General features: G+C 37.1%; 1 protein-coding gene across 1 annotated transcript in view; it reads right to left on the bottom strand.

Moving 5' to 3' along the window:
- The window catches only part of MAN1A1 (mannosidase alpha class 1A member 1), a 165157-nt gene that overhangs the window by 64653 nt on the left and 75118 nt on the right, over positions 1-25386 (bottom strand). The window contains exon 5 of the mRNA XM_023218998.1: positions 824-918. Within this exon, the coding sequence (XP_023074766.1) occupies positions 824-918 (95 nt within the window). The remainder of the gene's footprint in view (positions 1-823; positions 919-25386) is intronic.

Here is a 25386-nt window from a genome sequence, read left to right as displayed (position 1 = left end):
TGTGCGAATTTGGGTAAGTCACTCGTATTTAGTAACTGGGATTGAGAGTGGATACAATTTATAATTAAAAATTCATGCATGTTGCCAACAAGAAATTATCTTTATCAGCTGCAAAATGGTTGCTCAATTTCATTCAGTTTAACTTCAAAACATCAGAGAATACCAGAAAGTCTGTTCAGCCTGGGGTTATGTGTGTCTGTGTGTGTGTGTGTTTTCCAACTGGGGCCACGTTCTCAAGAACTTGGCATATTAGGGTTCTCCACCAAAGAAGGTGAGAAGGTTGGATTGATCTGAGTGAGTGCATCAGCTGCCTTCCCTTCTCACAACTGGGGGCTGGGTAACCGCAGGTGCTCCCAGTCTCCATTATACCAGCTCCTTTTCTGGGGGATCTGATTAGGCCAAATATTGCATCTCTGCCATACTTCTGACCAGTAGCTCAACTGAAATACAGGCTCTTAGGAATTTGCTTCTTTGGAAGTGAAATGCTTTGATGACAACTTAAAAGATAATGGAATTCTTTTGGTATTTATGGAGACAGCGAGTATCATTGATGCAATGTCACTATGAAACAGTGAAAACCTCCAACCCTGTCTGGCCTGAATGACTCTGTTGAGGTCATGCCATCCCACAGTGGGGACACATCTGAGGCTATGGAACACTGGAAAGCTAATAGCTGCCAATGAAAAGACAAATCTCAAGACTCCCAGTGGAGTCTGTTTGTCACCAGCATCATACAAGTAATTATCTATCTAATGTATACTTATTAAGCAACAATCTTGAATATTTCAACTTAAAACATGTTGTTGAAAATGAAGAGTTTTACCTTTTCATATTCAGCAATGCCCAAGGTATTCCAGAGGGAGTATGAAATGCAGGTAGTAATTTTACCCCAAGTTCCACTGCTTTCTTTCGAAAAATCTGAAAGGTTAAACAGTTAACTGTAAGCTACTGTTGCAAGAAAAACAAGACGTATTGCCCTATTATCTAACAGTTACCACTTTTCTACTGTAATATTTTCTACCTTAATATCTGACAAAAAGTTTACCAAATTAACAGAATTACCCAGTAAAGCAACAATGGTCCAGGGGCCATCACACTGGGGGATATTTATTCCCAATCTTGGTTGCTCATTAGAATCATGTGGGGAGATTTGGATGCTACTGACGTGAACGTCTTACTCTTGAGATTCTAATTTCTTTGGTTGTAAGCTTCTGGATCAGGATTTTAAAAGCATCGCAGGCGATGCCAGGTGATTTCAATGTGCAAGCCAGTGGGAGAACCACTGTTGTTGGAGGATAAGACTGAGAACCAGGAGGTCTGGTCTATCCCACCTTCAGCACTATTATTTACTAGAGCACAGAGAAAGGAGAAGTTTTAAAAAGACATTATCACAGGTCTATGTGTCTTCTCAGCCCTTGCAGCTTTAACTTTCTCTGATGTTAAGTGTAAGTGATACAAAAAATACTAAGTTAAACTAGGTACGGATTCTGCTTAGTTTAGTAGGGAAGATAATTATATGCACATAAATATCTAGAACACAGATAAAATGAGAGCTGGAGATAAAATACTAAGTGAGTTCAGTAAGACATTCAGGTGAGTTCAGTGAGGCTGTATGCTGGAGACAGCATTTAGATGAGAACTGCATGCAGCATTGAACTGGGGCCGATAATACCACAGACCGGAGTGAAGACTGGAAAGTAAAGAGGGAATCCCTGAGGGATCGGCCTCCTCCCCACAGAAGAAGGCAAATGGGGCCCTACAGAATAAACAGGGAATTGGGCAGCCGGCCTGAAAAAAGGGGATACTGGTAAATGAGGTCAGGCATCCACAGCTCAGGCCAAAACATGGAGGGCCACAAATGTGAGGCTAAAACTTTTATTCTGGTTACAATGGAAAAATAATGAAAGTTTTTGATCTGCCAATTCTACTGTGCAGAACTGTGTTTTAGGAAGATTAATTAGATGAGATCCATCCTCAGTTTTAGGTCCAAAGAAAAGCACCAGCTTATTTACTGAAGACAGGCCTGCTACAGTTGTGGCACCAAGCAGGTGCCTAGTCCCGTCCTTTAAGCTGTATGACTCAGCATGGCGGACTGGAAGTGTACCACTTCCTCCTCAAACAAGGAAGAAGCCAGAGAGGCTGGAGGAGCCCTGAAGAGGATGGAAAATAGAAGCAAAGTTCTCTGTCAGCCACTGGGGAAGCATTCACTAAAGCAATCGACAAAGAGTCATGTGTGGCTTCTCCTCAGAGGGAAGGGTTTCAGTGTCTAACTCCCGCCCTAAGTTCTGAGCCTCTCCACTAAGACATCCAGGCACCTGGGCTCCCAGACTGAAGGTAATCCAGTAATACCAATGTTGAGGCTACTTCCCAAACCGTATCTTTTGGGATCTTAAAAAAAAAATTATTTTTTAATTTAAAATTTTCCTTATGCATACCATAGATCTTTTGGAATCTAACTCTCATTTAGTAGTGGAAGTCAAGAAAGAAATGACTTTGGTTGACAGTCAATTTAGATAAACTGATATTCCTTGTATACAAATAAAGAAACACATTTGTAGTATATAGAAAATGCTAAAAAATAGAGGTGTCATTTTCCCCACAAATTATTGTAACTCTTGTCAAAGAGGATAATTTCCTGTATCAATAACTTGTAGTGTATGGAGAGGAGGAAAAAAAGTAGAGCAAAGGGTATATTCCTCTTTCCCTTTCTCTGCCTTACCCTAGAGAAATTTCATGTTGTCTTCTGCTATAAGGATTTATCCAATCACTGCCCAGCCATCTGTTGACTTTCTGGTTTCTACCCAACTTTTTAAATCTGTTAATGAACTCCTTTTCGAGAAACTTACATAAGATCAAAGTCAAACCATGTAATTAAAACACGAAGTTGGGTATAACCATACAGCACAGGAGTTGAGAACTCAGGCTTTGAAGCACAATGCCTGTGCTTGAATCTCAGCTCCACTTCTCCAAACTGGGCAATCTTGTACAACTTGCCTAATTTCTCTATCCTAAGCTTCCTCATCTGTACAATGCAGATAACAACAGCATTTACTTTTCAAAGGCTGTGGAAAAAAATAATAAGTTATTATATTTAAAGACTTTAAGACACATAGTAATCACTAACAGGTAGTTGTAGTTTTTATGGTGATAATGATAATGGTATTTCCTCAAGAAGCTGGCTTTTATCCAACTGTTGCTTTGGTACCTTCTACTTATACAGACTCCTCTCTCATTCTCTCTCTCTCTCTCTGTGCATGTATGTGTGTTATTTACTCTCTACCTGCTTCCTTGCCTCCTCCCCAACATATACACATTCTTAATCATGTGCATGCACTCTCAAGAGCTAAGGCCTCAGTTCTCATCACCTATTTGCATTCTCAAATTCAACTTTCTATTTTAGCTCTAGTTCAGTACTTCTACCTGTGTACACCCATCACAATGTGGGTGTCTTGTTATCTTCTGAAACTTAACATGTCCAACATGGAATTAATCTTTTAATATCCTGGGCAAACTTCCCCAGCTCTATCACGGACATTACTTTCTGGTCAGTCCCTTGGACTCAAGTGAGCAGGCATTTTGATTTTTGATTTACTGCCCGCTTCAGTCACCAAGTATCATTGTTAACTCATCTGAAATGTCTTGTATGCAGTTCATTCTCTGATAGGAGCACAGGCTATGTTCTCATTGCCAGGTACAATGAAATGTATGATTAAAAAAAAGAAGGTCCTCCTATCTAGCCTGCTTGTTCCCTTATTTTCATTAATAATTTTTCCTCATTTCCATTAATCTGTATTTATATTACCAAATTTCTCTTTTTACCGTACAATTTTCTTGTTCAAGACATGCTCATGACTTCCTCTGTTGTCTAACATCAGGTCAAATCTGCTCTACTGACTGCTCAACCACCTGTATGAATCAGACCCTTCAATTATTTTCCTTCCGTCTGGCTCTGGCTCCAGCTTTTGAGTCTTCATTGTCTTAAGTACTCATTCATATTTAGTCCATCTTAGCAACTTTATTTATACATTCTCTCATTTAAAATCACTCTCTTCCGCCTCCTTTTGGCTGGTCCAAATTTACTTATTCTTTAAGGGTAAAGTCAAGTCCAGGCCAAGACTCCAGGCCAAGATCTTTGCCTTCTGTGAATTCCCACACTGATGACTAGTACCATACAATATGGTCTTTGATACAGATCCCTAAATCAAGATACAGAAGGCAAGAAAGAGATCTCTGAACGTTTTCTTGTGTGTTTTCTCTCATATCCCCCAATAATTTTTTCTTCCTAGAAGTAGAGAAAAAGACCCCAATTTCTCCTTCACTGCCTATTATACAGATCTAACCCCGATTAAGTCATTTGGTATTTAAATTCACAGATATCACCACAGGGCTCCTATGAGTAGTAGGCAGGAAGAATTAATATTCTCAGTTAACAGACAGGAACAGTGGCCCCTTCCCATATCGGGGTTTTTACACTTGCAGTTTCCTCTGCCTGCAATGCTCTTTCCTGAGCTCTCTCCACGCTTCACTCATTCTTACCTTCAGGAATCTGCATAAATGTCCCCTTGAGAGGTCTTTTCCTAACCACCCCACACAAAGTTGGCCATCCTTATTTATTATATCACCTTGCTTCTTTTCCACTATTTATCATGTCTTGATTATTTTATTTGCTTGTTTATTGTTTGATAACTCCACTAGATACGATCTCAATGAGGGCATGGAAGCAGGTGGCACTCAATAAATGTTCACTTAATAAATAAACGAATCAATCTAAGATTAATTATTAGGTGAGTACAAAGGTAACTGGTTTTTGCATTGCTGGAATTTGCTGTTTGATTGGAATACATTTTTAAATGTGGTTATGTTACATATAATTTTAATGGATATTTCTCGCTTTCTTAATTTTTTTCCTAATGAATTACTACTTGCTGTTTATTTTATGTTGATTTTAGACTAAGGAAATGATGATGTTAGACAGAAAGCAAATTCAAGTGATTTTCTCATTTGAGTTCAAAATGGGTGGTAAAGTAGCCGAGACAACCTACAACATCAACAACACATTTGGCCCAGGAACTGCTAACAAACATACAGTGCAGTCGTGATTCAAGAAGCTTTGTGGCAAGGCGCAGGGGCTCACGCCTGTAATCCCAGCACTTTGGGGGGCAGAGGTGGGTGGATCATGACGTCAAGAGATCAAGACTATTCTGGCCAACATGGTGAAACCCCGTCTCTACCAAAAATACAAAAATTAGCTGGGCATGGTGGTGCATGGCTGTAGTCCCAGCTACTCAGGATACTGAGGCAGGAGAATCCCTTGAACCTGGGAAGCGGAGGTTGCAGTGAGCCGAGATCATGTCACAGCTCTCCAATCTGGTGACAAAGTGAGACTCTTGTCTTAAAAAAATAAAAAGAGTAAGTTTTGCAAAGGAGACAAGAGCCTTAAACATGAGCAGCTTAGTGGCCAGCCTTGGCAAGTTGATAACGACCAATTTAGACCAATCATCAACACTGATCCTCTTACAACTACATTAGAAGTTGCTACAGAACTCGACGTTGATCATTCTATGGTCATTTTACATTTGAAGCAAGTTGAAAAGGTGAAAAAACTGGCTAAGTGGGTGCCTCGTGAGCTGAGTGAACATCAAAAAAATCGTCATTTTGAAATGTCTTCCTCTCTTATTCTACATAATAATATGAACCATTTCTCGGATTGTGACGTGCGACAAAAAGTGGCTTTTATATGACAACAAGCGATGACCAGCTCAGTGGATGGACTGAGAAGAACATCCAAAGCACTTCCCAAAGCCAAATTTGCACCAAAAAAATGGTAATGGTCACTGTTTGGTGGTCTGCTGCCGGTGAGATCCACTACAGCTTTCTGAACCCTGGTGAAACATTATATCTGAGAAGTATGCTCAGCAAATCGGTAAGATGCACGGAAAACTGCAATGTCTGCAGCTGGCATCAGTCAACAGAAAGGGCACAATTCTCCATGACAACGCCTGATGGCACGTTGCAAAACCACTTCAAAAACTGAACAAATTGGGCTATGAAGTTTTGTCTCATCCACCACATTCACCTGACCTCTCGCCAACCCATTACCATTTATTCAAGCATCTCGACAACTTTTCACAGGGAAAACATTTCCACAACCAGAAGGATGCAGAAAATGCTTTCCCAGAGTTTGTCAAATCCCAAAGCATGGATTTTTACACTACAGGAATAAACAAACATTTCTTGTTGGCAAAAATGTGTTGATTGTAATGGTTCCCATTTTGATTAATAAAGATGTGTTTGAGCCTAGTTATAATGATTTAAAATTCATGGTCCAAAACCACAAGTACTTTTGTATCAACCTAATAACATACCTGGGGCATTGTAATAAGAAACCATTGATATTAGATTGTTTGCAAAGTGCTCCATCCCATTCCACTAGCTGCTACTGTCTGAAAATAATTATCTCCAGTATTCTAGAGTCTCAACCTTGGGCACAATTAGGGCACAGTTACAAAATATTTTTAGATAAAAATATTAATTAGGTCATTGATGCTTTAATCAAATCATACATGAGAATAAATCAACTTCAATTCTCAATGTTTGATTTCTTATCTCCTCCTGAGCTCTGATGAAGTTGCTGGAGGAAGAACACAGATTCTAAAAGAGAACATCCTTCTACCTAAACTGGTGAGCTTGTAATAAAACTAGCTTGTAAAATTAAAATTGAGAGAATGAAGGAGGCATATCACAAATCATTCTGAAGGGGAATTAAGTTTTAAGTAGCACATCTTAGATGATGTGCTAAAAAGCAAAGTATTACAAAAAGTGCACTAAATGATACGTTAGTGCTACTTCAAATGGGGATATGCATGATGGAGAAAGCCCCAGACCCAGGTCCTTGGACTGGCTGTACTACTGTTTCCATGTGAGGCCTGGGTTGGTCAGTTAACTCTTCTGGTTCTCAATATCCCCAGAAAAAAAAAAGGGAGAGTAGGGCTGATCATTTCTATTTTTGATTTATCACCAGAAAAATAAGTATTCAGAAGCCACAAAACTAGTACTAAAACGTGACTGGGAAAAAAGCAAGACAAATATCATTTTTTGAAGATAGGAAATGTTAATTTGCCAACCAATTCTTCACCAATCTTGGTTTCCGGGGTTTGCTCGTACCTCTATTTGGTGGGGAGGATTTTATAAAGAGAGCCAGGTGAAAAATTACAGTTCATAAAATGTAATCCCTGCTAATAGATTTTTTAATGTCCACTAAAACAAAATATGGTTTTTGTACAACTAGCAATCAGTTTGGGATGGGCAGACATCTTATGATCCAACAAGAATTTTCTAAAATATTTTGCATTCTAGGGATTCTGATTACATTCATAGCAAAAGTCAAAACAATGTAACTTGCTGAAAGAAGGGTGGTAAAATATGATGAAACAGTTCTTTTGAGCATGTAACTAACAAATAACTTTAAATAAAAACTTTTATAGCCTAAAGTTAAGAATTTCAAAATAACTACATGAAAACTGTATCTTTTCATTACACTTAAGTAACATCATCACAGTCTTATTGCTGTTTTTGATCAATGTTTTAAAAACTTCGAAATTTAAAATCTATTAAACAAACACATTTCTTTTTACTTTACCCTGACAGACAGCATTAGACAAGGCTGTAAACAAGACATACGGTTTTCTTTGCCTTTCTGGTTTGCAGTTCCTTAAAGAACTGTACAGGAATATAAACATGCCAGAGCAAAGAATAAGGGAAAAAGAAATGAATAAGAACAGATGGATTTGGAAGGAAATATTTTCAGTTCAGACACGTTTCAGTTTGAAACGCACAATCAATATCAAAGCCTTTCTTCAAATGCTCATGTTGAAAACTTCACCATTAAAAGATCAAACACCAATTCACCATTAAGGTAAGTAGAGTTTACCTATTACTCGTTTTCACTATATAAAGCTTTCAGCACAAGATGCCATAGACACACTAAATATCTTTGGCTGCAAATAACTAAAATAACCCATACACTGTTAGTTGACTTGATCAACTTGCACATAATACGGGCCAAAATCAGTCATTAAACCAGTAAGTACTTATCAAGCCATTCTGGCTTTTTAGAGTAGACCCGTGAAAGATTTAAATCTCAGAATAAAGATACGTAAAAATAATTAATCCAGCAGAAACTTAGAGCTGGAAGGGACATCAAAGGTTATCTAGTTCTATAATCTGATATACAGATGAGGAAACTGAAGTTCAGAGAGGGCCTGTTCTCCTAGTTAAATGCTCTGATGTGGGATGGTTTACTGCCAGCTACACCCAGGTGAATACCAGCTTCCTGTCATCTCAGAGATGGGTGATCCTTTTGATTCAGAGGGACTCTCCACTGTGCGCATACCACTGTCTCTTTCTTTCTTCTCATTCTGTTTCCGTAATTGATCAAAACCTAAAACTGAAGTTTTAAATTAAAAAAAATTATGTGTTGTATTCGTCAAATTTCATTACAAACTTCATTTAAAAAAAATATATCTAATTAATTAGATGACTGCTTTTGTTAATTACTTTGTTTTTCTCCCCTGGGATTCAATACAATTCAATTTTTAGCCTTCAGACAATTAGACGAAGAGTGTTGCTTATTTTCCTGAAATATTAAAGCACAGAGATCTTCCCAACTTGTTTCTTTCAAAATAAAAAGGCTACACATGCTATCCTGCCAATAACCATCGATTATAACCAAGAAGAATCAATGTAGCTGTCCTTTAGTCTTGAGTTTACTAACACATAAAAGCATAAAATGTAAAAAAAGGAAAACACTTCTAATTGTAAGCCTAGTTTAAAAATCTAAATGTAGAATGTTCTAGTGAATAGGCACTTTAGATTTATCTAGTTTTTTAAAGATATTTATTCTCATGAAAAAAAGAGGTAGTGAAGAGAAGTGGCTTTTATGCTATCTGCTAGTCAAAACGAGTAAATGTTGATACATGAATGAATAAAATTGCATCCCGTTATCGATTTTTTTTTCCCCTGAGAGAAGACTCTCATTCCCTAGTTTCTGAATAGGGAGGGTTTTATAAAGTTAAGAAGGCAAGATGAAAAAATGGGGGAATGCTGGGGAGAACTTCAGACTGTTGTTCAGGGCAGGGATATCACCGCTGTCCATGTGAGCAGCAGTAAATGCCATGTTCTCGTGGCAGTGTTTCCCTCAGCATCAGCGTGGTCAAGGCTGCCTGGGAACAGGCACACTGGACTAAGAGTCAGGAGCCTTAGGTTCTAGTGCGGAGCTTGCTACTCACCAGTTATGCCACAAAGAAATGGGTCACTTCACTGCTCTAATTTTCTCTTTGTAAAATGGGAACACTAGATAAGACACTTTCTGAGGAACATTTCTGCTACACAGGACAGGCTTATTTTAAGACTTAATAAGCACTTACTACACATTCACCAATGTAGTAAGGACTGTAAGAAAGATACATGAGAAAAAATTAAATCTCTGATCTCAAGAAGCTCACCACCAGGAAGGTAAGTCAGCCATTTAAAGTCATATAAGCATAAGATATACAATATAAAACAATATAAACCATAGGTAGAGAATACATTAAGTGATACACGCTGTAAACTGTGGGAATTTTTTTAAAAAGTGAGTTAGGTCTAGGGGGAGAGGTAAGGTTGAAGAGGTGGCGCTTATATAGATACAGGTGTGTACTTACTTCGGAGTAGGTACGTACACGTTTGTGTACATGCTCTGGGTTAATGTGGAGGAGGACAAGAGATCAAAAGGGAAGACGAAGGGCTTTTCATGATGGAGAGCAGGTGGAGAGCTAGATTACTAGGGTCTAGAAAATAGTTAGAGACAGATAAAATAAGACAAGCTCATGGCCTTAAATGCCAGGAAGAGAAGTTAAAAAGATGGTTAAAAGAGCACATTAGATGTCTTAAGGAAGTCCTAACACTATGTTAGTGCCTCCCGTTTATGATAAGTGGAGGGATTTCTGGATCATCAGGGTTATGAGAAATAGGGAAGGAAGAAAGGCAGTATTCTCACTGGTTACGGGACTTTTCTGAGTTGTAAGAGGCAAACATATATGAATGACAACATCAAAAAAACACTGTATTGGCTACCTGATACCTGATAGAAGGAAAATAAATCTTAAGAAATAACTAGAGTCCTTTAAAAAATTTTTCCTCAAGAAGAAAGTATATGCTATTGTACACATAAATGAGCAGTGGGCTGGGAGCAAGGAAACAGTATGATAAAAGTTACATGTCCTTCTAATATGCATTCAATATGGAAGTTAAAAAGGGAGAGGAAACCCAATGGCTATACAGCTCTAGTGCCTCAAACTATTCTTAAGTGTAGCACATGTGTTATTGTAGGCATTCCAATTACTAAAATACCTGCCCAAGAATGATAAATAACAATAAATTACAGCAAGAACACCACAATAATCCAAGTCATTATACAGCGCCTAAAGCTACTCATTCTATCTCAATTTTAGGTTAATGGGCAAATCGCCAACATGACATTTAGAAAAATATGCAGTATATAGTGAATAATGTTTACACTAAATATGACAAGTAATTTCTGAAAATACACTTCACATCAAAAGGAAAACATCTTTATTTTAAAAAAATATAATGCCTACTAAAGGGAAGGGAATTATGAAAGCACATACTCTATCTGGCTATGATTTCTAACTGAATTTGTGGAATCCACTTCATAGATGTTAATATGCGACATCACGGGGTTAAAATTGGGGCTACTCTATTTACTACTGCTTTTGCAAGCAGACATCAGAAATCATTAAAATATACACAATTCAGGCTTGGTAATATTTGTTCAAGAAAAAGACAAAAGAAACAATGATAGCTTCAACTTTGCAAGTACAGTTGGACCTTTGTATCTGTGGGTTCCACATCTTTGGTATCAACCAGTTGCAGATCAAAAATGCTTGAAAAACAATGTATGGCTGCATCCGTACTGAACACCTATAGACTTGTCATTATTACTAAACTACACAGTACAACTATTTACATATCACTGACATTATATTATGTATTATAAGCAATCTAGAGATGATTTAAAGAATATGGGAGGATGTATTCAGGTTGTATGTAAATACTGTACCATTTTATATAAGGAACTTGAGCATCTGTGGATCTGGTATCCTCAGGGGGTCCTGAAACCTACCCCCACAGATACCTAGGCATGACTGTATGTCATAATTCCCTGACATGTTTTAGTTACAAAGCATTCTACACGAGTGAATTTTTTCCTGTTAACTGAACCTCATCTCTGAAGAGCATCAAAACATTTATCGTTTAATAATTTATATAAGTTTTAAAGACAAGTTTTATCTGTTTTTTACGAGTCGGTGAAAAGTAGAGTGATCCTGCCTTTACTCAGCATCACCACCATACACATACAGAGTTGGGACTAGGTGATGGAGTTTTCCAATATTACTTGAACGGTCTGTACGACCTTGAACACTCAACCTCCTTTCTGTGCCTCAGTTTCTGAATATGTGAATAGAGAATAATCCTTCCAAATCACAAGATGGTTATAATTAAAGGAACAAGTGCTTTTTAAAGAGCAATAATAGTTATCATTCTTGGCTATAAGATAGTAGTTTCCTCAGGAATAATAGAAGGATGTTAGGCCTTTTGTCCATACACTAAATGGTCCAAAAGCTGCTGAGCTATCATGTCTGCTTTCTATAGTCCTACTGCTTCTTTATTAGCCATCAGTTCATTAAAATGAGACTTCTCACTGTTGTATTCATTCTCCTTCTGAGTTGCTTATTTTGTAAACGGTTATCTGCACAAGGATCTGATAAGTCAAATGTCTTTCCTCTTACAGTGAAGGGCACAAGCTTCAGGACATGGTCCCTTTCTGTGTCACATGCCTGAATTTGAAAAATTAAACTCCATAGGTATGAAAGAGCAATGAATTACCATATTATGTAGCAGTAACAGTTTGCAAATTTACAAAGTCAACCGAATATCTGTGTGCACAGGTTTTGTTTCTTTTAAAAAATGTAAAATGTAAGCTACTAATTTTTCATTCTATTTAAGCAAATGTAAACCTATCCAGTACACACTTAATATACCATTAGGCAGGCAGTTTGCTATTTCTGCATAATCCTCCTTTATCATATATTATACACGGATACCTTTAAATTGCCTTTGGGTACAGAGTCTACAGTTTTATTTCAGCTGACAGATGAGCATTTTAAATTATCAAATGGTGACACTGTTGGACAGAAAATTTGGCAGCAATACAATTTTTGTCTTATGTTTGTGTCCCTCCAGGCAAGTTAATTAAACTCTTAGTCTCAGTTTCCTCATCTACAAAATGGAAAAACATATTTGTGCACCTTGAAACTCAGAGAAGTTCGCTTTTTTCCCCATGCCAATATTAAATTTTTATTTTCTTAAACAATGAATACATTCTCATTATTGAAAAATCACAAAATTAGACATAAAATATAGAATCTTATTAATTCCGTCTACCCAGAAATAACTATTAACATCTTAAGTATCTAAATGATATTGATTGCATTTTTTTAAAAAAAGTATTGGTCCATAGATACTATTTTGTAATGTTTTAAACCCATCCCCACCAATTTAATCTCCATTGTATACAACATTCTATATCAGAGGTCAGCAAACATTTTCTATAGAGGGTTAGATAGTAAATATTTTAAGCTTTACTAGTCACATACTCTGTCTCATGTTTACTTTTAACAATCCTTAAAAATTTAACAACCCACTCATAGCTCTGGTAGTATAAAAACAGGTATTGAGCCAATTTGGCCAAAGGGCTGTAGTTTGCTGACCCTTGTTTCCTAACACTGGATACATTTCTGTAACATCTTTTTAAAAATAGCTATATCATACACTGGTTCTGGTATAATAAGGATACACCAGAACTTACTTAGCCAGCCTTCTATAAGTCAACATTTAGGTTTCCCTTGTTTTGATATTACAAACAGCTGTGGAATGACCATCCCTGTACATACTTATTTGTATATATAACTATTTCCTCAGGTTAAATGTTTGAAAGTGCAATTTCTGGTCAGCAGTCATTCATTCAATTCATTCACTCACTCACTAACTCGAGTTGTAGGGTCAAAGCAGCCATAGACAAAATGTGAACGAATGCGCTTGGCTATACTTTGCTAACCCCTGAATTTTGTTAATTTACTTGAAAGCATCTTAATTTTTTTTTCATTTAAGAGGCGTTAACATATTTTCATATATCCCATTTCATGACAACATTGCATCTGTTTTTAATAGATCAGTGTTAAATTCTTACAGTACTATAAACAACTCAGTGAAACAATGCCCTGCTTTAATAATGATCATCATCAGAATATCAAAATGTCACATAACTCAGTATCTTTTTTATTAGAAGAGTTTTGAAAATATCGGACTGAAATAATTTGGCAGGCGTTTCCTCTTTAGAATACAAACAGAAATAATAACAAGAAACATAATTTATGTTGTCCATTGTAGCTACTCATGCACTATCAGAATGTTTTTTTTTTTTACTGCTTTTTAAAGCTATTGCACACACACACATATTTCAACATAATTGAAACTTTCTAAATTACAAACTTTCAAAAAGGAACTGCTTGTATAATTGACCTTTTAAAAATGTCAATCCATTTATTCAACAAATATTTATTTAATGCCTATGTACTTACATATCAAGCTGCACAAGCACTTGGAATACGAAAGTAAACATGACAGCTGTGGTCAATGACTCATAATAACACTTGTTTTTGAAGTGCAACACTGGAAAAACGTGATACATAGGAAAGGATCAAGTAATAACTTCGATTCCTCCTCAAAAAGAAAATGAAGACGAATACTGTGAATACTGCACAAGGTAATCAGATAAATCCTCACCATCAATCTTACCACATACAACTGGCAAATTTAGAAAGAGAATAGCACAAAATGCAAAGAAAGTTCATTTAAGTGTTTCTGAAGATCTTAAATTCAGTTTTAGATAAAACTGACTTTACCCAATATGATTTATGTACATTATATGTATATGTTTTCTTCTGAGACTGGCCAACATCCTGAAGGTTATTGTTTGGACAGGAATCATCCTAAGTAGTGAAGTAACTGATCTATTAGATTTGTTCAAAAGGACTAGTTCTAAAAGAAAGAGTGCCATAGCAGCATGTGGGTTTAAAAAAGACCCAAAGCTCTAAGTGGAAAAAACACAGGTAGGCAAGGGTTAAAAGGGAAATAACAGAAGTGATGGTGGATGCCAAGGCAAGGGTAAAAGGGAGTAACAGAAGTGATGGCAGATGAGTGGCAGTGCAGAGTCCCGTCCTGGGGCCAGGCACCAAACACCAGCTGTCTATAAAAACCACAGAATCGAGGTGCAAAATAAATGGAGTCAAGCTGTTTCAGCACTAAACAAGCAGCAACAGTGGTTAAAAACTTAATGGTAATGCTGAACATTTCATCTACTACAAAATGGAATAAAAGTGAGTTACTGTTACTCTGGCCCCAATTTTAGCCAGTCCAAATCAGTACCGTTGAGGGCAAATGGCTGATAACCATGGGAAAAAGAAACTATCTTATTTTAGGGGGTAATAAAAACAAACGATTCTGGTAAAGGCCAACACGCATCATGGGCTTTAAGGAAATAAGATTTCAAAAGCCTTTTAAAAAAATTTCATTATATGGCTATTATTAAAAAGTAAAAAAAATAACAGAAGCTGGTGAAGTTGTGGAGAAAAAGGAATATTTATTCATTGCTGGTGGGAATGTAAATTTAGTTCGGCCATTGTGGAAAGTAGTTTGGTGATTTCTCATGAATTTAAAACAGAATTACCATTCAACCCAGCAATCCCAGTATTGGGTATATATCCAAAGGAATATAAATTGTTCTACCATAAGGACACATGTATGCATCTGTTGTGCACTGTTCATAATAGCAAAGATACAGAATCAACCTAAATGCTCATCAGCAGCAGACTAGATAAAGTAAAGTGGTACACGTACACCACGGAATACTACACAGCTACAGAAAATGAGACTGAGTCTGTGAACGTTAATACTGAGTGTCAACTTGATTGGATTGAGGGATACAAAGTATAAATGCTGGGTATGTCTGTGAGGGTGTTGCCAAAGGAGATGAACATTTGAGTCAGTGGGCTGGGGAAGGCAGATTCACCCTTACTCTGATGGGCACAATCTCATCAGCTTCCAGTGAATATAAAGTAGGCAGAAAAATGTGAAAAGGAGAGATGGGCCTAGCCTCCCAGCCTACATCTTTTTCCCATGTTGGATGTTTCCTGCCCTCAAACACCCAACTTTAAGTTCTTCAGTTTGGGGACTTGGACTGGTTCTCCTTGCTCCCCATCTTGCAGACAGTTTATTGTGGGACCCTGTGATTGTGTTAGTTTTATATATAAAAGAGGAGTTTATTAAGTATTAACTTAATACTTATAGTGTATTAAATATTAATAGTTAATTAAATATTAATACTTACAGTTTATCAAGTATTAATTTAATACTTATAGTTTATCAAGTATTAATTTAATACTTATAGTTTATTAAGTATTAATTTAATACTCATAGTTTATTATGTATTAATTTAATACTTATAGGATATATGTAGATCCATAGATACAGATATATAGTTCTGTCCCCTCTAAGAGCACCCTGATTAATACAACATCCTTGCATCAACATGAATAAAGGTGGAGGCCATTATCCTAAGCAAACTAACACAGGAATAGAAAACCAAACACCGCATGTTCTCACTTATAAGTGGGAGCTAAACACTGAGTACATATGGACACAAAGAAAGGAACCACAGACACTGGGGCCTTCTTGAGAGTGGAGGGTGGGAGGAGGAGGAGGACTGAAATGTTACCTATTGGGTACTATCCTTATTACCTGGGTGACAAAATAATCTGTATACCTAACTTTCGTGACATGCCATGGACCTATATACCAAACCTGCACATGTATCTCTGAACCTAAAGTTAAAAATAAAGGTAACTCAATTAAATATGCAGCCAGGGAGATTAAGCAAAATATAACACAGGAGAAAAAGACAACAAACAAAACAATACCAGAAAAACTTCATTAAATATTAATGACAGAAATTGGTGTCATATACTCCTCAGGGATTTTAAGAGGGCTCTTGTATCTGCTTTATTTAACTGGAGTTTTCCCAAATATAAATGAAACCTCGAATAGTTTAACACTCCGTTTGATAAATACAACGTTTGTAAGATTTCAAGAAGAAGCTTTACTATGATCTCCTATAGAAGAAATGTTTCCTTCAGTTCTTGACCCAGTAAATTAGAACATGGTTTCCTAAAGAATGGTGACAGCCAAATCATGAGGCCCATTTTTTGTTTTGAGCTAACTTTTTAAAAAAGAATTCTGTTCATCGTAGAGAGAAAGGTTTCATGGTAATAGGTCAGTGGTTCCCAAAATGTGGTCCTCCAGAGACGCAGCATCAGCATTATGGAGAAACTAAGAAATTCCACTGATCAGGCCCAACCCAGATCTACTGAATCAGAAGCTCTGAGAGCAGGGCTTATAAATTTGTATTTTAACAAGCTCTCTTTGGGATTTTGATGTACGCTACATTTGAGAACCCCTAAACTAGGTTAACTCAGGTAATTTGACAGGAATGGGAAACAAATTGATTGGAAACAATACTTTAATCAAAATATTTGTATAATATAAGTACTGCATTGTTCCCGCAGCAAACAAAGCAAAAAAGGTTAATAATCTTTAGTCTGGCCAATAACACATGAGATATTAAACCATGAGATCCTGAATGTGCAGTTTAATAATCAACTCTCTATTTGCTGTTATATTTAAGAGTAAATAGGACAGCCAATTCCTGAACAAATGGCATGCCATCACTGCATAATTTCGGTTTTTATGTGCTTGCGGTTGTTGTTTAGGAGTTTATTTTACTGTTAAGTCATGTCTCTAAGTCATTTAAGAGCATTAGAACGAAAAGATATGGTCAAATTTATGAGGCCAAGAATGAACCTCCTATGAGTACTTTACACCACATTGAGAATCTAATTATTGGTCTATAACACAGCATTTATTAGTATTTTCTCTTTTCATATAGACTATGTTGCAAATTGGCACACAACAGCATCCAGTTTTAAAGGGCCATTTATCTGTAAAGTAGCTATTTTATCTATTTGTGGTAGTTCATAGGTAAAATACCCTGTTTTAGCACAGGACTGGTGATAGGAGGTTAAAAACATTTTTAAGAAATGAAACAGCTTTCAACAGTGAAAGCTATGCCAATACTGTAGATTTGGAATATCATAATTCAGAAACATCTGTAAAATGAGGCCTGTCTTATAGTCATAGTGTGAAGATTTATGTACTACTTTCCTGAGATGCATTTTGGACTTCTTTTAAGTGCCTTTTCAAAAAAAATTTTTTTATGACAAGGTCTCACTCTGTCACCCAGGCTAAAGCGCAGTGACACAATTATAGCTCACTGTAGCTTTGAAAGCCTCGGCTCCAGGGATCCTCCTACCTCAGCCACTCAGGTAGCTGGGACTACAGGCATGCACCAATACACCCAGCTAATTTTTATTTTCATTTTTTTAGAGACAGGGTCTTGTTTTGTTACCCAGGCTGGTTGCAAACTCCTGGGTCCAAGTGATCCTCCTGCCTTGGCCTCCAAAAGTGCTGGGATTATAGGCATGAATCACTGAGCCTGGCTTCATTAAAATTCTTAACAGGAAAATCAATAGGATGGAAATATAAACTAGAGATGTATGTAAATATTTCTTGATGTCTAAATACTTCAGGAAACTTGAACATTTTCAATAAATAAACATTTAAAAAAATTTCCTAAGGTCTTTCCAAACTCTTCATACAGCCTAAACTTCTTCTACCAATGATTAATTAGAATCTAGAAGGAAGGGGAAAATAAACATATTGGTTTTGTGCTGGTTGAGCCTTTACATTTGAAAAATCATAATAAGGTGAGAAACTAGAAGATTTCCCACTAACATCAAGAATAAGGCAGGGATGTCCCCTCTTACCCCTGCTTTTTAATTCTGTATTAGATGTCCTAGCTAACACAATAAGAAAAAATAAAAAAGGAAATAAAAGGTAAACTGATTAGGAAAGAAGAAAAATAAAATTTTGTCTGCAGATGACATATTTTCTATGCAAAATATCTGAATCAACAAAAGAAATCTGAAACTAACAAGTGAGTATTGCAAGTGACTATAAAAGGCTAATATAGAAAATCAGTGCTTTCCTATGTATCAGCAATGGACAAGTGGAGTTTGAAATTAAGAACACAATACCACTTGGATTACATTGTGAGCAGCCCCCCTAAAAAATGAAATACTTAGGTATAAATTTAACAAAATATGTACAAGATCCACATGAAGAAAACTACAAAATTTTGATGAAAAAAATCAAAGAACAAATGGAGACAGTCCATGTTTATAGACAGAAGATTGAATATCAAGATGTCAGTTGTTCTCAACTTAGTTAACAGATTACTGCAATCCCAGTCAAAATTCTAGCAAGTTATTTTGTAGATGCAAACTGATTCTGAAGTTTACGTAGAGAAGCAAAAGGTCCAAAATAGCCAGTTTCTGACAATGATTGACACTACCCAACTTCAAGACTTTCTATAGAGATACAGAAATCAAGACAATCTTGTCTTGATTTGTGGTATGGTGAAAGAATAAATCAATAGGAACAGAATAGAGAGCCTAGAAATTGATCCACTTTTGTCAGTTGATCTTTGACAAAGGATCAAAGACAATTAAATGAAGAAAAGATAGTCTTTTTAACAAATGGTGCTAGAAAAACTAGATATCCATATACACATACAAAAAACCAAAATGAATGTAGACACAGACCTTATACCTTTCACAAAAGCTAACTCAAAATGGATCATAGACCTAAATGCAATACTATAAAACTCCTAGAAGATAACATAGGATAAAATCTAGATGACCCTGGGTTTGGAGATGACTTTTTAGATATGACACTAAAAGCATGATCCATGAAAGAAAAAACTGACAAGCTGAGCTTCATTAAAATGAAAAACTGCTCTGCAAAAGACACTGTCAAGAGAATGAGAAGACAAGCCAAGGCCTAGGAGAAAACACTTGCGAAACACATACCTAATAAAGAACTGTTTATGAAAATATACAAAGAATTCTTGAAACTCAATAATGAGAAAGCAAAGATTCCAATTTTAAAAATGGTACAAAGATCTCAATAGACACCTCACTAAAGAAGACAGACAGATGGTAAATAAATATATGGAAAGATGTTCCACAACACAAATCATCAGGTAAATGCAAACAACAATACCTACTGATTAGAATGGTCAAAATTCAGAACACTAACACCACCAAATGTTGGTGAGGGTGTGAAACAACAGGAACTCTCATTCACTGCAGGTGGAAATGCAAAATAGTACAGATAGTTTGGAAGACAGTTTGGCAGTTACAAAATTAAACATACTCTTACCATATGATACAGCAATAGCACTCCTTAGTATTTAAACAAAGGAACTGAAAACTTATGACCATACAAAAAACTGGACAGATATTTACAGCAGCACTTTCAGACATGTATTATAGAATATTTACATATACATATTTGAATTACGCTTGTTTTATGTTGAAATATAATCTGCAATTTACATATATGAAGATAACTCAGTACATTAAGTATTATTTTATAGAGAGAGATCCAAAATACATTTCAAGATCCAAGGCAGATTCCACTAAGCTTGATTTTCTAAATAACCTTTTAAAAATTATGTAGCTATTTCAAAATATTTTTAATTAAAAAGACACACACAGATATGAACTCTCCAACACAAACATACAGCTGTACAGCCTAGTGTAGCATTGTAAGACACACGCCGTAGTAAGCAGCATCCAGATCAAGAAACAGCCACCCTAGAAACCCTACGTGGGCCTTGTCCCAATCATACTTCCTTCTCTCTCTCCCAAAGCAACCACATCCTGGCATTTACTATCTTATATGGTTTTAGCAACCAAATCTACAGCATTCGACACTACAGTCAGTCATCATTATAAAAAAGGATGACTTTGAAGCCTCTTATTTTAAACCATAGACGTCTCAGTTTTTCTTTTCTTTTCCTTATAATTTATGTGGACAAATTTGGGTTATTTGAACTGTTGGAGACTTATTCTATGGGTTCCTGACTGCATACGTGTGGTGGAGTTTGGCACGTTCTTTTTTCTGTATTTATGACAAATTGGAAGCTGGATGTGGAGACTTGATGCCTTTGGCAAGACCATAGGTGATATGTTATCAGGAGGCATGTCTGTGGTTTGCTCTCCTTTTGAGAAGTGAGCAGCTGTTGATGACCACGGCCCAGATCCATTAATTCATCAGGGGTTGTAAAAATGGGTGATTTTCTAGTTTTATCATTTCACTTTCATTTGTAAGCAGGTATAATTTTAAGAGAAACTTTGCTTATCTACTATTTAGTTACCGGTGATATACTTCATACAGGAGAGGCAAGATAAACGCCTGATTCCTTTATTTACCAGACTTCATTTTCTTTACAAGTAATTTATTTGATTCTGACTACAAAATACAGGGAAGGAGCAAGGGCGACTCTGTAACGCCCTGGTCACACATCTTCCCAGTGTATGCTTCTATACATACTCTTTGTAAAACAGCAAGCTCGTACAGTCCCCAAGTGTTTTTTTTCCCCACATTCTCACAGCTGTAGAGTATATAAGGTGGGAAGTTAAAAACAGATGGCCCATTCAGAAGGTAGGGTTCCCTGCATTCATGTTCCAGCTCCCTTTAGCTAATCTTGAAACCAAGGTAACTAGCTCTTCTTACTATTGTTTTACCTTTTTTTTTTTTGAGACAGGGTCTCACTCTGTCACGCAGGTTGAAGTGTAGTGGTGCAATCTTGGCTCACTGCAGCCTCGACCTCCTGGGCTTAGGTGACCCTCCCATCTCAGCCTCCCAAGCAGGTGGGACTACAGGCACGTGCCACCATGCCCAGCTAATTTCTGCATTTTTATTAGAGATGGGGTTTCATAATGTTGCACAGGATGCTCTCGAATTCCTGGACTCAAGCGATCACTTGGCTTCTCAAAGTGCTCGGATTGTAGGTGTGAGCCAATGCGCCTGGCCCTCATTTTTCTAAAACAACTCCCTCATGAACGAGTAGGCCATAGACAAGTTACGCCTGAACAATTCTTAGAGTCGTTTAAAGTAACCATATAGATGGGCTATTGACTAATGCCCTTTCCCGCCACAGCTTCCTAAGTCCCAGGCTGTCTGTGGCACCTGGATTGCCACCCTTGGGTCCTCTACACCCTACAGCAGCAATGGTGGAAGGCCAGGCCAATGATAGGGAATAAACAGTCTACTGGGCTCAAACCAGGAGTCCACAGGTCTTGAGGACCTCTGTGTAATTGTTTTCTCCTCCACATTCTTTTCGGCCTGTTTACATAGTGTCATAACCTGTTTTTCCTTCCAATAGTGGATATTGGCCTTCTCCTTCCTCTTCTCCTGGGTGGCTGTCACTTCCAGCCAACCTCATGAACCAGGCAGCCCAGGTAGGCAAACTTTCTCACAGGCTTCAGACGCACAACCTTGGGAGCAGCAGGAAGCATCATCCACTTTTTCTTGTCACAGGGCAGAGGGATCCCATTAAACACCGTGGGGTGGTCAGGGACGGCCTGGTCTCACTTGCTCTTGCGGGGCGCCATGCCTCAAGCAGTCTGCCAAAGATGCAGGTGGGGGGCCTCAGAAAGGCTGGTGTTCATTTGCTTGTGAGGGAAGGCCAGGTACTCCAACTTGTTTCTGTGGAGAGTGCCAAAAATGTTGATGCCTTTGCAGTGCACGACCACCACCTTCCGGCCCAGCAGTACTTGCCTATCCATGACGGAGATGGCAGCCCAGAAGGTGGCCTCGGCCAGTGAGCATCAGGACCTGCCCCTCCACCTTTGGCAGCTGCCTGGGAAAATACCAGCTTTCAAGACAACTGCTTTCCTGTCATTCTTTGAAGGTGACCAATTATTTTTGCTTTTCATTATGATGAACTTATCCATTTGATTTTTATTTTTAATTAGAGATAGGGTCTCACTATGCTGTCCAGAATGGTTTTGAACTCATGGGTTCAGGCTATCCTCCTGCCTCAGCCTCAGCCTCTCAAGTAGCTGTGATTATATGCATGCTTCACTGCCCGTGGCTTGAACTTATCAATTTAAACATACTTAGTGGATTTTAATCTGTTAGACAGCTCTTCTTTTTACTGAAACTCAAAATTCTCATTTTTGGCCAGTGGAAGCCTCTTCAAGTTGCTCCCGGGTCCTTTGACCTTACTCTAGTAGTCTTTGTTAGCTTCTTTGTTACCTGGTTTGATATTTTGGACTAATCTTGTACATTTCCAATTTCAGTCTTTTCTCCAAGAAGCCCTGGTTAGTGGAAAATATTAATTCAAGCCTGCACTGTGTGTTAGAGATGCTTGTAGCTACTGGTTTCATTACTGTTTCTAGGCCTTTTCAGGGGACACACACATATATGCTATTTATATATATTTAAAATACAATATATCATATGCTCATATTAATATTTTCAAATAAAACTCAGAACTGTAGTGTTTTTCTTTTTAACACCTTTATCATACAATTCACCCATTTAAAGTATACACTTTAGTATACTCACACTGAGTTGATTCACAATTTTAGAACATTATCATCATCTCAAAAAAGAAGTGCTGTGCCCATCAGCAGTCACTCCCCATTTCCCTCCAACCCCCTGTCCTAGGCAACCCCTAATCTACTTTCTGTCTCTATGAATATGCCTATTTTGGACATCATACAGTATGTGTTTGGTTGTCTGAAGCTTGTTCCCAGGTAGATTCATCAATTCAGCAGGAAAAGCTCCTGGAAACAATATCCCCAAGTTCTTGCAAGCTGATAATAGCCTGCCTGTGTCATTTATACCTGAAAGTCAGTTTTTCTGGGTATAAAAATCTTTGTTTCTCATTCTCACCATGGCTGCCAGAATTTCCCTTGAGCTGGTCATTAAAATGAGAGATCTATTTATAATATAATAGAACGCAATCTGCAAATGTGGGGTAAGAAATGAGTTAAAACTGTGGTCATCCCGTAAGAATTAGTACATATTCCCAACTGTTTCTGTGAATACTGCAGTTTATTGTTTTCCTTGAACGACTTCTCCACTTTTTAGCATCTTCCTTCTGCTATCCACCAACTACTTTTTCTTCCATAGAACACAGTATTTTTCCAGGGGAAAAAGATGCCCAACATTTCTACTTCTTTTTCATTCCCATGTATACATACCTGGACTACCTAAGCATTGTATGGGAAGAAACACAACTCTACATTTCACTGGAAGGAGTCACTGGGTCTAGATAAAAAAAAAATGGGTTAAGAAGTTTTCGCTTATGGGAAGGAAATTTATCCCACTATACCCCTCCCCTAATTTATAATATTCTGTGAACTTGAATGTTAGTGTATCATAGTTCTAGAAAACTGGATTTGAAGGAATGCTTAAAAGACATTTATTTCATATTCCATTACTTAAATCAATTAAAAAAAAAAAACCAATGTGATAAGGGTTTGCTCTAGGTAATACCTAATAACCAAATAGAGCCTGAGAAACCAGGATTCTAGATTCTAAAGGTAATATTCTTTCCACCCTATAAGAGCTACTTCTAAAGTTCACTAGCTGGACGTCTCCAACACAATGACTATTTCAAGTAGCCCTGTCTTTATTTTTACTATTTTTTTCTTTTGAGGCGGAGTCTCACTCTGTTGCCCAGACTGGAGTGCAGTGGCATGATCTCGGCTCATTGCAACCTCTGCCTCCTGGGTTCAAGCAATTCTCCTGCCTCAGCCTCTTGAGTAGCTGGGGTTAGAGGCATGCACCATCACACCCAGCTAATTTTTTGTATTTTTAGTAGAGATGGGGTCTCATCATGTTTGCCAGGTTGGTCTCGAACTCCTGACCTCGGGTGATCTGCCTGCCTCGGCCTCCCAAAGTGCTGGGATTACAGGTGTGAGCCACCCTGCCCGGCCAACCCCGTTTACCAATGATTTACCTATAGGCTCAAAATTTGGTGATTTCCCTCAGAAAGAAAGAGAACTAGTAAGGGCCTCAGATCACTACATAAAAGTCTACTCCAATTACATGTTCTCAGACAAGCAGCTCGTATCCTATTACTGGAAGGAGAGGCACAGTCTTAGGGTGACAAGGAAGTAAAGAGAAAGAATACATTATTAGCTTTTTGTCACATGTACAGATCCCATTAAACAGTTTTTAAAAATTAAGTATTTCAAATTTACACACAGCTTTAACATCTGTATAGTCTTAACCAAACTATCAATTCCTATCATTAACAGTCTTAGATTTGCTTTGGATAATTAAAAATAAAGTAAAATATTACAAAATTTTAAACATATACTTTCTAATTATCTTGGGTTTCCATGGTAAAGCGAGTCTAGATTTTGATTTGTGAAGCCTCACGAGTTTCTGGTAGACTGTGTCCTTCCCTTTTAATAGTCACCTCTTTTATCTCTCAGACCAGGTTTTCTTTTTTCTCCGCTCATTACTGAACAGCTTTTCTCTTACTCCTTTCTTCCTCAAGCAAGCATTCATTATTTTTGAAGTTTCTTAAGGGCCATTTACTGCTTGTAACAACAGGAAAGAGGCTCTTTGCTATGCCTTTCCTAACACCTTTCAATTAGATCCTGTAGGAAAAGACAAAGTCACTGATTGTGCCAGGTATCTCAGTAGCCCAAAATTTCCATGTATGTTAGTAATAAATTTTATTATATTCTTATCTATAGCAATAATATATTAATACAGTGTATATACTTATCACAATTCAACTTTTGACTTCTAAATGGTTAAGGAAAATGCAAAGAGATTAGAAATGCTCTTTTTTTTTTTTTTAAAGAATACTAAAGACATACTATTGTGTACCACACTTTCAACTGATTTATCAATGTGTGTGTGTTTTCAAATGGAGAAATTGTTACTATCAGCAGCCTTTGTCTTTTTGAACTGCTTTTGATAATATAAGGACAAAGTAGTTGGATCTGAGACTATGCAAGGATTTATGACCAATCTTTAAGCTTTACAGTCACCTCCATTTCCATGTGAATGGAGGATAATATTAACAGCTAATAGATGTTGTTGTAAATAACCTTCTAAGATGGAAATCTATAAATTGACTATAAAGAAGGAAATCCAGTTACCATTAAGTAAAGTCATTTTATTTATGAAACAGATGTCAGAAAGGGAAAAAGATGACTTTTAAGACTTTATAAGCTGAATTCTAGTATGAAAAGTTAAAAAAATTTAAATCTT

Source organism: Piliocolobus tephrosceles, chromosome 5 (genome assembly GCF_002776525.5).
Source record: "Piliocolobus tephrosceles isolate RC106 chromosome 5, ASM277652v3, whole genome shotgun sequence".
NCBI lineage: Eukaryota > Metazoa > Chordata > Mammalia > Primates > Cercopithecidae > Piliocolobus > Piliocolobus tephrosceles.
This window is presented reverse-complemented; position numbering and strand designations above follow the sequence as displayed.